The sequence below is a fragment of the Idiotropiscis lumnitzeri genome, chromosome 5 (assembly GCF_059441095.1).
Source record: "Idiotropiscis lumnitzeri isolate Australia: NSW breed Sydney's pygmy pipehorse chromosome 5, RoL_Ilum_1.0, whole genome shotgun sequence".
In the NCBI taxonomy this organism is placed as follows: domain Eukaryota; kingdom Metazoa; phylum Chordata; class Actinopteri; order Syngnathiformes; family Syngnathidae; genus Idiotropiscis; species Idiotropiscis lumnitzeri.
In genome coordinates, this window is record NC_142395.1 from 12020349 (window position 1) to 12034315 (window position 13967).

At 39.3% G+C, this 13967-nt stretch overlaps 1 protein-coding gene across 2 annotated transcripts in view; it reads left to right on the forward strand.

The window, feature by feature from the left end:
* The first annotated feature begins 6386 nt into the window (after positions 1–6386).
* trpm7 (transient receptor potential cation channel, subfamily M, member 7) overlaps positions 6387–13967 on the forward strand; it is a 34836-nt gene continuing 27255 nt past the window's right edge. Inside the window, exons 1-5 of one of the 2 annotated variants that reach the window (XM_088295833.1) lie at positions 6387–6558; positions 8168–8247; positions 10740–10778; positions 11828–12035; positions 13028–13241. In XM_088295833.1, the coding sequence (XP_088151959.1) occupies positions 6505–6558; positions 8168–8247; positions 10740–10778; positions 11828–12035; positions 13028–13241 (595 nt within the window). In that variant the 5' untranslated portion in view covers positions 6387–6504. The remainder of the gene's footprint in view (positions 6559–8167; positions 8248–10739; positions 10779–11827; positions 12036–13027; positions 13242–13967) is intronic. The other variant, XM_088295832.1, reaches the window with a different exon arrangement.

Here is a 13967-nt window from a genome sequence, read left to right on the forward strand (position 1 = left end):
GTGAAATTGGCTCATTTGCAATGAAATAGCCCCTGAGAAAACTGGGTGGGAACATTTGCCGCTCTCAGGGCGTATTTTTGAACGCACCCATAGATAACTGATGACTAACTGTTATGTTTCTAAACTTGTGACATAGGCAATTATTAACATTTTTAGGGTGCTTCAATTACTCAGTTTTTCTCTATTCATGCCAATTCTCGGCTTGTATGTCCTGCACAAATTGTATTTACTGCATATTAAATTGACACTTGCAAGTTTATACAGTTGTAAAACAATAGTCATTAGCGCTCTAAGGTTTGAGCGTAATACAGGAGGTCCTTGGTTTAAAGCGGAGCATCGTTCTTTGCGAGCCGATGTAACCTTCATTTTACATTTGTTGCTAAAATAAGAGGCCAGTGTCATTTTTTTTACATGAATTCTTTTTAGCCATTGTCATCATCTCAGGCTGATGGCCACCACTTTTAAAATTGCCTTTATCGGCAGTTGAACAAACCATGCAAAATGCTTATTATTAATGAATAATTTCTCTATTTGGTTCCCTTTTTTTGTTTTCTGATGAAATAAAAATGAATTTAGCCATTATTTTAGGAACGTGACAAGTTGAAATGTTGTAGTAAAGTCCTAATTACAATCAATATTTGGATGAAAACACTTGTTGGTCATAATTAGAAAACAACCACATGAAAAATCGTTAAAGGTCGTTACTCAACAGGCTTTCTAGTGCCATGTAATGACATATTCTCACACCGCTCTGCAAACTAGTCCATTGCGCGCCATTTGTGACCTCGGAATGTAATATGTCGTAAAGGGAGCAGCCCCCATGTAATGGTGCTAAAGTAGATAATGAGCTGAATTGTTCAATGAGTAATCATTAATCAAATGCTGGTTCCAATCTGTAAACCTTTAAGTGTACCGGCAATGTTTCGAGCAACCCATTTTGTCAGATCACCCGGACATGGATTGGAAACTAGACTCATCGAGACTGGATGAATGGTACGATATATAGGCTGTGGTTATTAGCTTTGCGTTATTGTTTTTAATGTGATGCTCTACCATGCTATAAATGACGCACGGTGAGATTAGGTCCCTTTATTCTGCTGGTACTGAGTCCACTCGTTATAGTGGGTTGGTCTCCTACATTGTCATCTGAAGGTGTGTATATATACACTCACTTGTTGTTAAACTCTCGACTTAACAATCGCCCGCTCATTCTCCTCGGCTCCTTGTATACGCACTCTGCATCCATACATCACAGTTGTCAGTCACACACAAGCTGTCACAATACACGCAACACTCCGCACATTGTTCAAAATGGATTGTAATCACACCGACCTATTTGCGAACAATTTATGAAAATTAAAACGGTTGCGAAAACGAAGATCTTCAAAGTTCTAGTGGCAAAGAACACTCGTCGACACTGGCTTGAAATTCCCTCTATTTGCCAGAACGAAATTGATCCTTATATTTATTTTCCGGGGACTTCTGAGCATTGCACCAAATGATTGGTTTGCTTTCAAAGTTGAGTAAACCAGTTGCTTATTTGACGATAATTGCCTCCAATTATATATTTTTTTCTCTTTCGCAAGCTGGGAGCAAAGGGGAGCAGTTAGGCAGGGAGAAGGAGGGAGGAGCTAAAACCAAAGAGACACGTTACTGATACTTATGGCTTTTGATTGATCTGCAGTTTTAAAAACAAGACCACACAAAAAAAAAAAAAAAAAAAAACACACGGACAACAAGAGTAGCCGGGGGTCTGTTCTAAAAATAGCTCACCAGTGACGCTGTGACTAGATGACAAGATTTAAAGCAGAAGATTAACATGTATTTTTTTTCATTTATGTATTTAATCTTAACAGTACACATTTGTTTATGTGTTAGTCTATATTTTGTTTAAAAAAATAAACTGATCTTAAAAAAAAAATAAATTTTAGGGCGGTGATTTTAATACAGTGATGATTTTATATTTCTTCTATCATCCTGTCAGAATTAAAAAATTGCAATGCTCGAATGTTAACTTAATGGACGATTAAATACATCTGTAAGGCTTGTTTTGAATGACTTAAGTTATTTAGCCACTTGTCCTTTACAGTCAAATCTTGAAAGTTGAACACAATTTGCATGTCGCTGGACCGGTTGACTTCTGAATTGTTTTACTTTCAAAGCTTGATGATTTGAAGGGGATATGTTTAAATTGGCCAGTGGTGGCTTTGCTCAAGTGCCATTCATTTGCAGTCTGGACGCAGAGGGGTGAATATTTCACACTTGAGTGGGAGATGTCCAACAACAGCATAAAATTGTGAAAAGAAATACAGAGTCTACTTCCAAGCTACAGTAGGTTGTCGCATCCAGTTTTCATGTCACATGCTCGTCGAGCATTACTATGGATGTGATCAGCTCAGTCTTTCCGTAGTGGCCTCTGAGCTGTGAGTAATGAATCTTGCATCACTCAGTTGTGCTCTTGGGTAAACTCTTGCCGTGTGTGCACGAGCGTGCGTGCGTGCGTGTGTGTGTGACCGCGGCGTGTTTCTGAGAGCAGTGTTATCTCACGCACTAATCCATTTCAACCCCGCACACACTTGCTAATTTGAAGATGACTGATAAAGTTCTTTCCACTGGCCTTGAACAGACTTTTGAGCGTACTCGGTCACAGCCTCACAGTGGCTCATTTCTCAATTAATCCAGTGCAATGAAGTGAAGTTCCTGTTTCCTCGCATACTCTGCCAACTGCATTTTCATATTGGCTAGTTTGGACAGTAAGTGTAAGGATGCTGCACGTGTTTGGTCATATACGTGCCTAACTAAATGTTTCCCACTGCCCTTTAACCAGCACTGCTTCCCTTTGGCCCACATAACCATGAGCTCCAGATATAGAGTAAGGCATCACATGCTGTGCTTCACCGGGATGCGCACTTGCTTAACGTATTAGCAGCGAGGCACGGCGTGCTGAGCCGTGGCCACAGGGAACAAGTGTTTGAGCTGTCACGCTTTGGTCTCATGACTCGCTCAGTGGAACCCTTCCAAAGGCGCCGATTTAGTTCCCCCATCCATGTTGTTTTCTTTTTTTTAAATGTATTTCACTCATGTCAATCGCAGCAATACACGTGGTCATCACATGTGCCTCGCAGTTCTGAGGTTTTACGTTTGAATCTCGGCTATGGTCTTTCTATGCCGAAAAAGAAAAAAAGAAGAGAAGTCAATAGAAAAGTCAAATTCACTGAGGTGTGTCGGAAGCTCCGGATCCTGCGCGTGCTTGTGGTTAATTTGTCCTGTTGGTATTATTTCTGAGCTCCAAAAAAGATGGGGACAACGTAATGGTCTTGCGATCGAGTACCATCTTTATGAAGATGGTTATTTTCAGTTTTGATTGACACTGTCAGTGTGGTATTTATACAACAGATTTCCATTATAAAATCTTGTTGCTTGTGTTTTGAGGTGGCTTTGTGTGTTACTGCATCACGCTTTTTGTGTGTTTTTTTTTTTTTTTTTTTTTAAACATAAATGAGAGGATCGACATGTTAGGAACGGCAACTCCAAGATGAAGCAGTGCACTACAGTTGTACATTGTACATTGCTTTGTCAAAAATACCGCAAGGGCCATGACTTGGCCCTCATCCATTCCACCACATATACTTTAAGAGAAATGTTGATTGTGGCCTTTGTCACTAGGGATGGGCAAGTAGAAGGGATGGAACGATTCACTCAAGCCCCAATTTGATTTTCAGTTCCCGATTTGATTTGATTTTTATTTTATTATTTTTTTTAAATAGATGCTGGTTAATGTAGACAATACTGAAATCATTTGTATGCATAATATAATCTACTCATTTAAAATGCGGTCCGTACTCGCCATCGAGTGACCGTGATGGCATCATAGCACATATTGCTGTTCAACGTCAACCATGGGTATACAAAAAATGTGTGTTGGTTTTTAATGAACGCGAGTTCCGTGACTAATGCCGCCATAATCCACAATAGACGCTACAATATGTTGGCGTACAACCACAAGGCATAGCGTCCGGTGTTCCATCAGATGCACACGGTAGATTGTGTGTGCAAACTCCAGCTAGCTTCCAGACACTACTGTGCCTGTCAGAAATAAAATCGGGCATCAACCGCAACGTGCTTTCTTTGTAGATGCTCGTTCATCACCGGTGTGCTGCTACTGAAGGAAGGTTTAATTTTTATTAAGTCTTTTGGTGAAATGCGCCCCTCTTTTGGACTGAGTTGTTAACGCTAACACGGTTTAGCCATGAAACTCATACCCGCAATGCTTCTGTTTTATATCACGGATGATTATATAGAGCACTGAAAGTGCCAAAATTAAATAAATAAATTAATGCACGATTAAATCGTTGAGTGTCATTAATTAAATGTTTCATCTATTAATTAAATAGAAATACATAAATGTGTCATTAGTTAATTAAAACCAATCATTTATATGGAAAAAAATACTTCTGGCCAAAGTAATGGCTTAGACAAGATTTGAGTTCGTCAGCGTTTAGCCCCGCCCACTAACTTTGATGGACGAGTTTGACAGGTAATATATATATATATATATATATATATAATCATTGGTAATTTATTTAATTAATGACACATTGATTATTTTAATGACAATTATAATTAAACATTTCATGGCATATTTATTCAATTTTGCTACTTTCAGTCCGCCATAGGATTACCACGAATGCGCATGCAGTTTGTTTACCACAGAGACATGAGAGAGCGACTGTTGGGAATCCATTGTTTTATTTTTTACAGAGATGCATATCTTAAATCGATATTATATCGATTTTCGATGAATCTTTACATCCAAACAAATACCGATACCAGTTATACTTTTTGCTCACATTTATCATACCAGCAGGCTCTAATATCAAGGTGCCCAGATGCCCTCCCCCCTTGACAAAATTACCAAGAAATTAAATTAAATGCATTGTTAACCGATGCTAATCTCTGCCTCAGAAAAAGTCAACAAAGCTGTTATTATGTTTCTGCTATGAAGCCACGACTGATGAATCAAAATGAATTGGCGATGGCTTGATAGGACGCAGATTGCAATGTGAATCCACCTGTTTGGGCTGTTTGACAATTTTGGGGCACAAAGTGAGGATGTAGATGGCAGGATTTACAATCCAAACAAGAAATGCAGCTACTCTGCATAACAATGAATGGAATCTCCCTCAAGCCGTACTTGTGTTGTGGCAGTAAATGTTGAGGGAAAAAAAACAAATGCATCTCGTGCTTCATGTCTGCCTTCATTGTCATGCTAAAGGACCGACCCGATTGCCTGTTTCGATCTTTCCAATGGGTGGGGGTGGTTGGATCGTCTTTGGTCACGCAAAGAGGCCCGGAGGAACGATGACTTCACCGGCTTTGTTGCGGGCACGAAGACGGCACTTGAGCACCAGAAACATTTGCTTCCTGAATTTAAAGTTACTGAGACAATTGTGGGGATGCTGGGTGATATTTCACACAGCAACAAAAAAGGATCCTAAAACTCTTCTTGCTTTGAGGCCGGTAAAATAAACGTCGATGGGAAGAGTGAGTGAGGAAGTTGAAGTGTATATCTGTGTTTTTGGCAGGGTGTCCAGAGAGCTGCAGCCTTTTTGTTGGCTGACATTCTCAGGTGCCATGGTTACAGGTTAGCCCAGCGCAATCCGGTTTTACCGCTGTGCTGGACGAGGTGGATTTCAGGTCGAAGTGAATTACCTGCAGCTATGATAAGGAATGGGCGTATTTATTTATTGAATAATTGATTGACCCCACAAATTTGCTTGACGGTGTGGAATAGTTCATTAATGACATCTTGAAGCAACTGAGGCAAAACGGATTGCTCTACTTTGGTCTCCACGAGTTTGCGGTCTGGGGAAGGCCCACACCACGAGTCAACACCATGATGGCACGACTCAGTACGGATCCATACATTCCTGGGGTTCAGAAAAGTCCAAAAGATTCTACAATTTAAATAGGAACATTGTATCCATTTATGATTACATTTACTGAATTAAATACAATTTAGTTCACTGAGTTCAAATATATAATAATATAACATTACCTTTCGTTATTCAAGGACGTGCCCACCCCTGTTGCCCAATGTCAGTAATGATGTGTGCGTGTGTGTTTGTCTGTGTCACAGCAGGTGGTGTATCCAGTAGTTAGATGGTTGTTTATCATGGAGGCCTCTGCCCATCCGCTCATCCTGTCCCGCACCTCCTTGGTCTGGGGCCTCTCTCACCCTAGTCTAACATCTACTTGTTCTCAGACACATTCATCAGCCTCCCGAGAGAGGCTTCTTACACATTAACTGTCCGCGGCGTTATTGTTGGGCAGCCACCTCTCACCGAGCACTCCGCTTTGAACTCTTGTCCAGATCTCTGCTCTAAACGCAGGACATTACGCTAAGGCTCTCACTGAGGCCGATTTGATTTTGGCGATTGGTCGTTGAAGGCACATTGGGGCAATTGTGGTTTTGCTCCAGGAGATGCGTGAAGAAGCACTGGGATGTTTTTCTACAAAGCGCTTAAATACCGAGATGAAGATGAAGAAGACAGTCAGGTATGCTAGCACGCGATCTGGGGATCGTTTCTTTTTTTTAGAAGCTACAGAGCTTACTGAACCGCTTCCGAATGCGCATTTGGAGTCAAAGGGGGGCCAGATGAAACTTGGTTTGACAGTACACTTTGTGACCCTGCTGCATACCCAGCAAATGTCATCTAAATCGAATTAGAGGTTGTCAAAGATCCACAATACAAATCTTCTCAACGTTCATGGGATTTTCCGTGATCATTTTAAACTGCTGCCAAACCAAACCCACATTTTGGATTGGATGTTGGTAAGCTTGGTCCTATCAAATATTTTTAGAATTGATTATTATATCATGTATTCCAGCAATCAATCTGAGTCATTTTTATTTTGCATTAAAGTGCATTACAAAACGTTTTTTTCCCCCAGATGACTGTTTATGAACGCATTATTTTTGTTTATTTGGTATTGTTTAGTGATTAAAAAAAAGTAAACAAGCAATATCGCGAAAGGAATTGATATACTCAGCAAACCTTTTGAAACTGATTCCGTTACTGGCTCAGCCATTGATTTCTCAAGTAAATTACAGACAGAAATTACAAGAGAAGAATGACCATCGGGAGGCTGAACGCAGACGATTTGGACAAGTTTTAGTTAAACCATGGCTGTAAACAATTATTCGGTTTGTTGTCAATTAATAGAAGAATGGTTTGTTTATTGGATACAAGTTGGTTTAATTTTGGCAAATAACAAACGATACGAGATGAGCGTTTAGTGTCTGAACACATGGAATTAAAATTTGGCAGGATTCATTTATGACAGCCAAATGCACAATCTTGATTTGGTGTGGATAAAACCTGATTTTGCTTTACCGATCCTGACCCAGTGTACCTTCTTTTTTTAACTCAGAATGTGTAACATTTGCCAGATTGCAGCGATTTAACATGTGAAAAGGAATTGTTCCCATTTAGAGTCCAACAAAAGGTGCAATCTCAATCAGATCCAGATGAAACTTGTTTTGATGTATACACGGTAAATTTTATTCCATTAAGGCGTCCAAACATGTAAAACAAGGATTTAAAAAAAATCACTTGTAGCCAAATGTATTATCAGTATCAAATCTATATTATTTGAATTTAAACTTTTTTAATTAATTCATTCAGTATATGATTTGCTGAAAAAGATTAAACTTCGGTAAATCAAAACAAAAAGTCATCCTTATGTAGACTGACCCTAAAATTTTGTCTTGCACAAATAACAAACCCAAAGCAGCCTCTTTGTTTCCTCTTTTGACTTTGTAGGTTGTTTTCAGACTTTTAAGAAATAGCTGAAGTGCTTTAATGGATTCCTTGCATATTCTCGGAGGGATCAGGCGTATTAATCCTATTGAGGTCCTCCCCGGCTGAAAAATAAAATAATTGAACATTTCTGAAACCTTAATCCTTGTTTTGGGAATTAGAAAAAGAAAAAAAATGGATTGTGATTGTCTTTTTAAAATTGTAATCACTGGCTGACATTTTGAGGTTCTATGCAGTATAGCTTCTCAGCTGTTGCTATTTATTCATATTTTTTTAATTGTTTAAATTTGGCCGATTTTATTGCCTTATTTACTCACAATATTCATCTTCTCTTCTCTTGTCAGTCCCAGAAACCCTGGATAGAAAGCACTTTCACCAAGAGGGAATGTGTGTACATACTTCCAGTGTCAAAGGACCCCCACAGGTATGTGTTTGCTCTCCCATTGTGAGTCTGGTGGTGGTTGCCGTGGAAACGTTGCAATTCTATTGCGTGTGTTTGACGAGGCCCAAACCTCAACCACATTGCATAAATGAGCTTGCGACGCGTCCAACCTTGCCTTTAAGATGCAGACTGTAATTATAGCTTGACAATGTTCGTTCAACTCGAGTGACCGCTGAATTCAATTTATTTTCATTTGCCAGCCATGTTTGATCTCTTCCAAGGATCCTAAATTAAATGGATTTTTTTATACAAATACAATCCAGAACAGAACCCATTCACTTTTAGCATAGAACCAGATTAAGAGTCAGTGTCAGGTTTAAAAAGGTCCTGACGCCTTCTTAGACTGAATGAAATGCAGAGAACCAGAGGAATAACCAGGGAAGGCTTTGTCTTTTCACCATCGCGGATGGGAGGAGAAGTCAGGAGGTGAAGTAGGCGTCTTGCCAGTTCAATCTCCCGCACTCTCTCTGACTTCCCCGACCAACCACTTGATCTTTTATTCAGAGGAAAACGAAACTTATGGAAAGTGAAACTTAAACAAGCGTGTGGGTGTGCCAGTTGTGCGCATGTGTGCTGAAGCAATAATGTGAGTAGCTGTGAGTGTGTGTGTGTAATTATCATTGATACAAATAGTGTATAAAAACATGATTAAAAATACACAAACTATTTACATATTCTCACAGTCAGGCATTGGTTAACTTTGCCACTGCAATTCCAAACATGAATTAATATCTCACTTACTAATGATTTCAACTTTTTGACATGATTCGGGAATACACAGGAAGTGGGACTCTTATGAGGTGTACAGTTTAGTGTTGATCTAAATAAACTTTTTGTGGCATGAGGGAAAAATCTAATGACAACCATGCTAATTATTTAGTTGTTTTTTGTTGTTGTATTTGTGTTTCTCAAAAAGGGACAAGGATACTGTTGGTGCATGGTGCATAATACTGTTATTATATATACTGTAAAAGTTGTTGGTTATTCCTTCAGTTGGTGGACTGTGCTGTTTAATGGCCTTGTGTAATAAATCATCTCCACTTTTAGTTACTCTTTGTAACAAATGTGCATTCCTCTACCTTCCGGTACAGTTATTCTTTTTCTTTGTGTTTTCTTTTCAATCAATAATTTGCCTTTTCTGCGCTCATGGTTAGGTTACTGAACTTTGAATCATGGCCCACATATTAGGCTGCCCTTATTATGGAACAAAATGAAAATTGTTGTCTGTCACTGTTCAAGCAGTCATTGGAGCTTCTAACGTGTCTGTCACATAATACATGTCCCCCGTCATCTCACAGTGGAAGTGCTATGTAGGGCTGCAGCGATCGATTATTTGAGTAATCAAATATTCTACTGAAAAGTCCACTGAAAAATCTAGTAATTGGATGACATATATTTTGTAATTTTAAAAGAAGTATAACAAAAATGGAACATTTTACTTAACGAATGACCATTTGGTCTCCTTTATCCGATTACAGAATAGTTTTAATTTCTTAAATTAATATTGCACATAGCCGCGAATTGTATTTCATACAAATATTTCCAATTGTGGTTTCTAACACAAATACAAATAAATAAAACTTAGTCCATTGGAAATTGTGCGTTTTTTTTTGTTTTTTTTTTTTTGCTCTGCTTCTTGCCGTCAGGCTCCATCGGCAAACCTGATGCTTCACTTTCAAGACTCGTCACTATCGTAAGAAGCTAGCGGCAAATTAGACATAAGGAAGAGAAGTCTAACCCTTCACAGCGCTAACGCTACATTAAAGAGCGACATTCAAGTTAATCTCATAGGTTTTGACCTTGTCTCGGGTCCTCCTCTCCATTCCGCTCACATTGAAGTTATGCTGTTGAAGTTACAATGATTGCACGTCACTGTGTTCAACTTGCTGCTCAGTGTGAAATGCTCCCACGCTTACTCTATCTTCTTTACCCAATCACATTTTTTGGCCTTTGTCGTTTCTGTTTTTTGATCCTTCAGTCCAATCTGTCTGCTTCCTCCTCCTCCTTCCCTTGTAAAGATCTTTTCTATCCTATCACGATAGACACGTCTACACATTTCTCGCTCGATCTGTGTTTTTTTATTATTAGGAGCCCTCAACACATGTGTTTATTTTATTTTGTAATATACAGTATTATTCATTTACCAAACCAAATAAGATAAACATAATCCTCTACAACAGGCAATCAAAGAGCAAACTAGCAAGTAAAAGGTTTCTTTAATCAATTTCATCAAAATACATATTCCGATTTTGTAATTCTCACAGGCCACATTTAAAACGATCATGTTGCCTCAACCCTTGGCTGCCCCCAATGTATATAATCAGCTTCCGAAACTCCTTTTAAAGGTCCCAACAGCCCAGTTAAAAGTCCCGTTGGCCCTCATGGTGATGTTCTTTCATGGTTGCGCTCGCCGTGGACTCTGTTTGAATTCAGGCTTGTGAATGCTTCATGTCATGTGCTTAAATTCCATCTAGATGCCTTCCAGGATGCCAGATTTGCCAGCAGCTAGTCCGGTGAGTACTGCCTCTGTCTTTTGTTTCCTACATTATTTGGTCAGGCAGGATTATCCTGAAGAGAATCTCTGCTACCCAGAAGCAGCCTGAAGGCAGAGAGTGTAATTCAACCCAGCAGAAACCGCCTCAGGAAACAATTAACTTCCAGGCTTTGTGATAGCACATTCTTGGCCAAGCTAATCACCTGAGTCAAGAACCTGATGTTGCCCATAAATTTTCATGATCATGACCTCAGTTGTAAAGATCATTAAATGATAAATACAGTAGTCACTTTTTTTTTCATTTTTCAAACATTCTTAGATGGTGTTAAAATGTCATGTTCAAGCTATATTTAATTGAATATCTAATGTTTAAACTGATAAACTTGATTGTTTTTAGCAAATAATCAATGACTTTGAATTTTATGGCTGCAACACATTCCAAACAAACACTAAATAAACGTTTGCGAACTGAGGTCAGGATACTAATTGTTGGTGCTTTGCTGGTGGAATTATTTCCTATGCTTGCTTGATGGACAGCTTCAACAGTCCGCGGTCTCCGTTGTGATATTTTACGCTGCTTAATACTTGAGACGGGTCTGGACTGTAGGCGGGCGCACTCTTTTACGACAAAGCCGCTCTTTGTGTAACACATGCACAATGTGGTTTGGCATTGTCTTGAGCGTCCATGAAAAAGACGCTGCTGGAATGGCATCATACGTTTATTTTTAACCCTTTCATAAGCCTGAAATCAATGACGATAACATAACCATTAGTCAAATGTATTCCAATGTTGTAAAAGTCAGTTAATGCCTGAAGCCTAGAACTGATCTGGAAGCTTAAAAGTACTTCCATTTCAAATGCCTGTCTGCTTAAAACTTCCACACAATCTCCAACAACACTACTTTTCTTTTATTTCTTCTCTCTCTGGTAGCTTTGTAACATACAATAAAGTTTAATCAATTTTCCACAGTTGCAAGAGCCTAGGAAAAGATTCTAAACTGGTCGTGAAATAACTTTAAAACGATCTATAGTTGGTTGGTTTGTTACCACGCGTGTGTGTGTGCGCAGGTGCTGCTGCGGGCGTCTGGTGCGGCAGCATGTTGGCTTCACAGCCAGCTTGGCCAACAAGTACTCGGACGTGAAGACGGCTGAGAGCGCCGGCGGGCCCGCGCCGGAGCTGGAGGAGTGGTCGGTGGAAAAACACACAGAGGCCAGCCCCACTGACGCCTATGGTGTCGTTAACTTCCAGGGAGGCTCGCACTCTTATAAAGCCAAGGTAGGAAGGAGTTCTGTATGCCTCGATGCAGGAGGCCATTTTGGGTGTTCTTCAAGTACTATGTATGTGGTGGGCCGGGAAATATTAACACAAATACACAGAAGTCAGCTTTGTCGTCAAAACCCCACATCTCAACTGCTGAGTCCATTTGGAAATGATGATATTCAAATAATATTTTTTAGTTAATATAAACAGCGTGAACAAGTTTGTTTTATATCTGTTGTTGGTATACAAAATTGTATGGTTTTTTTCATATTTTTTTTAACGTATTTCTTCAAAAATATAATTTTTGTGGGAGAAGATTTCAATGTTATTAGTTTTTGACTTGAGCTTCTCATTTTATTTCATATCTGATATTTTCTTCAAGCAAATGCAGTAATAGTAATAATGACTATAAATGTGTTTAAAAGTTTTTTTAATACAAAAATAAATGTGATAATACTTTGATCTATTTTCGAATAGATGTCTTTTCATTTGTTTTATTACAAATGTTATCTATTCATATAAAAAAAATTAATTCATAAAGAAAATACATAAAATATTCAAATAATTTCTCGTTTTGTTTAAGCGTCACTGTGAAGCTGCAGGATATTTGGCTTTTATCGTGTCATCAGCGAAAATAATAACGTTCATATCATTGACTAAAATGATAATACAGGTAATAAAAAGATGGGAATAAATGTCGGTTCTACCTTTAGTCTCACAAAGGAGCTATTTTTGCAGTGCCATTTTTCCCTTACTTTTTCCTTTTTTTATTCTACATTTACTCTTTTATAAAGATAATTTGTTCAGCTGTTTAACAGAAAAAGTCACACCATAACCTGTGCAAACGTATGTTTTGCAAACGCTACCTTCTTATGTCCTGACAAATAATTTAGTTTCAAGTAATAGAAAATAATAATCCCTAGGAAATGTCTTGGTTGACATTTGAAATGTGATCTTAATTTGTCTTGCTTGTGTGTTGTGTGTGTGCTTTTTAAATGTCCGTCCAGTATGTGCGTTTGTCCCACGACTCTCGTCCAGAGAGCATCCTGCGGCTGATGCTGAAGGAGTGGCACATGGAGCTGCCCAAGATTCTCATCTCGGTCCATGGAGGCGTGCAGAACTTTGAGTTGCACCCGCGCATCAAGCAGGTGGTGGGCAAGGGCCTCATCAAGGCAGCCGTCACCACGGGTGCCTGGATCCTCACCGGAGGAGTCAACACAGGTTTGGAGACACAGTACATAACCTTCCGATTTACGTTGTCTTGACAAAATGTACTGTACTTGGTACTTAGTCTCCCTTAAGAATTGATGTTTTGGCATTGCTTTCATGACCACATATAAACCTGTCCATTTTTAAAGAATACATCGGTAATATACACAAAACTGCAAAAACAATAGCTTGTTCAGAGTGAGTGTGTGAGATCTCCCATGATAAGGCATCTCTGAAACCTAAATTGAAAGGCGCCCCAAGTGAAATGCTAACACCTGTATCTGTCATATCACCTTATTTCCTCAAATAGTCGGGGCCCATCTCATCAGTTTCAGACAAAGGGTGTCCAATCAACCTTGCCATGCATGTTTTTTTGCAATGTGGGAGGAAACCGGAGAAAACCCACTAAACGTTCATAACTAAGGGAATAATAATAAAATCTCGCCCCCCCCCCCCCACCACCCCCCCCAGTTCATTGAAGACCACTCTTGAGAGTTGAAACGTTAACAAATAAAGCTCAAAAACTTTAACGTCATGTTCATGTAGCATTGTGAGCTCTAAATGTGTCACTGCAAATGTGTCTTGGCAGTGTGAAACTGGTGCAGGCTGTTCACCGTGTTCACGTGATGCCTCCAAGGGTCAATTAGACCAGTTGTTACTTTTCCAATGCCTTTCTGTGGCCAGCTTTTAGCGCCCAGAGAGTTGCTCTGTTATCCAAAGATTGACGCTTACTCAAAC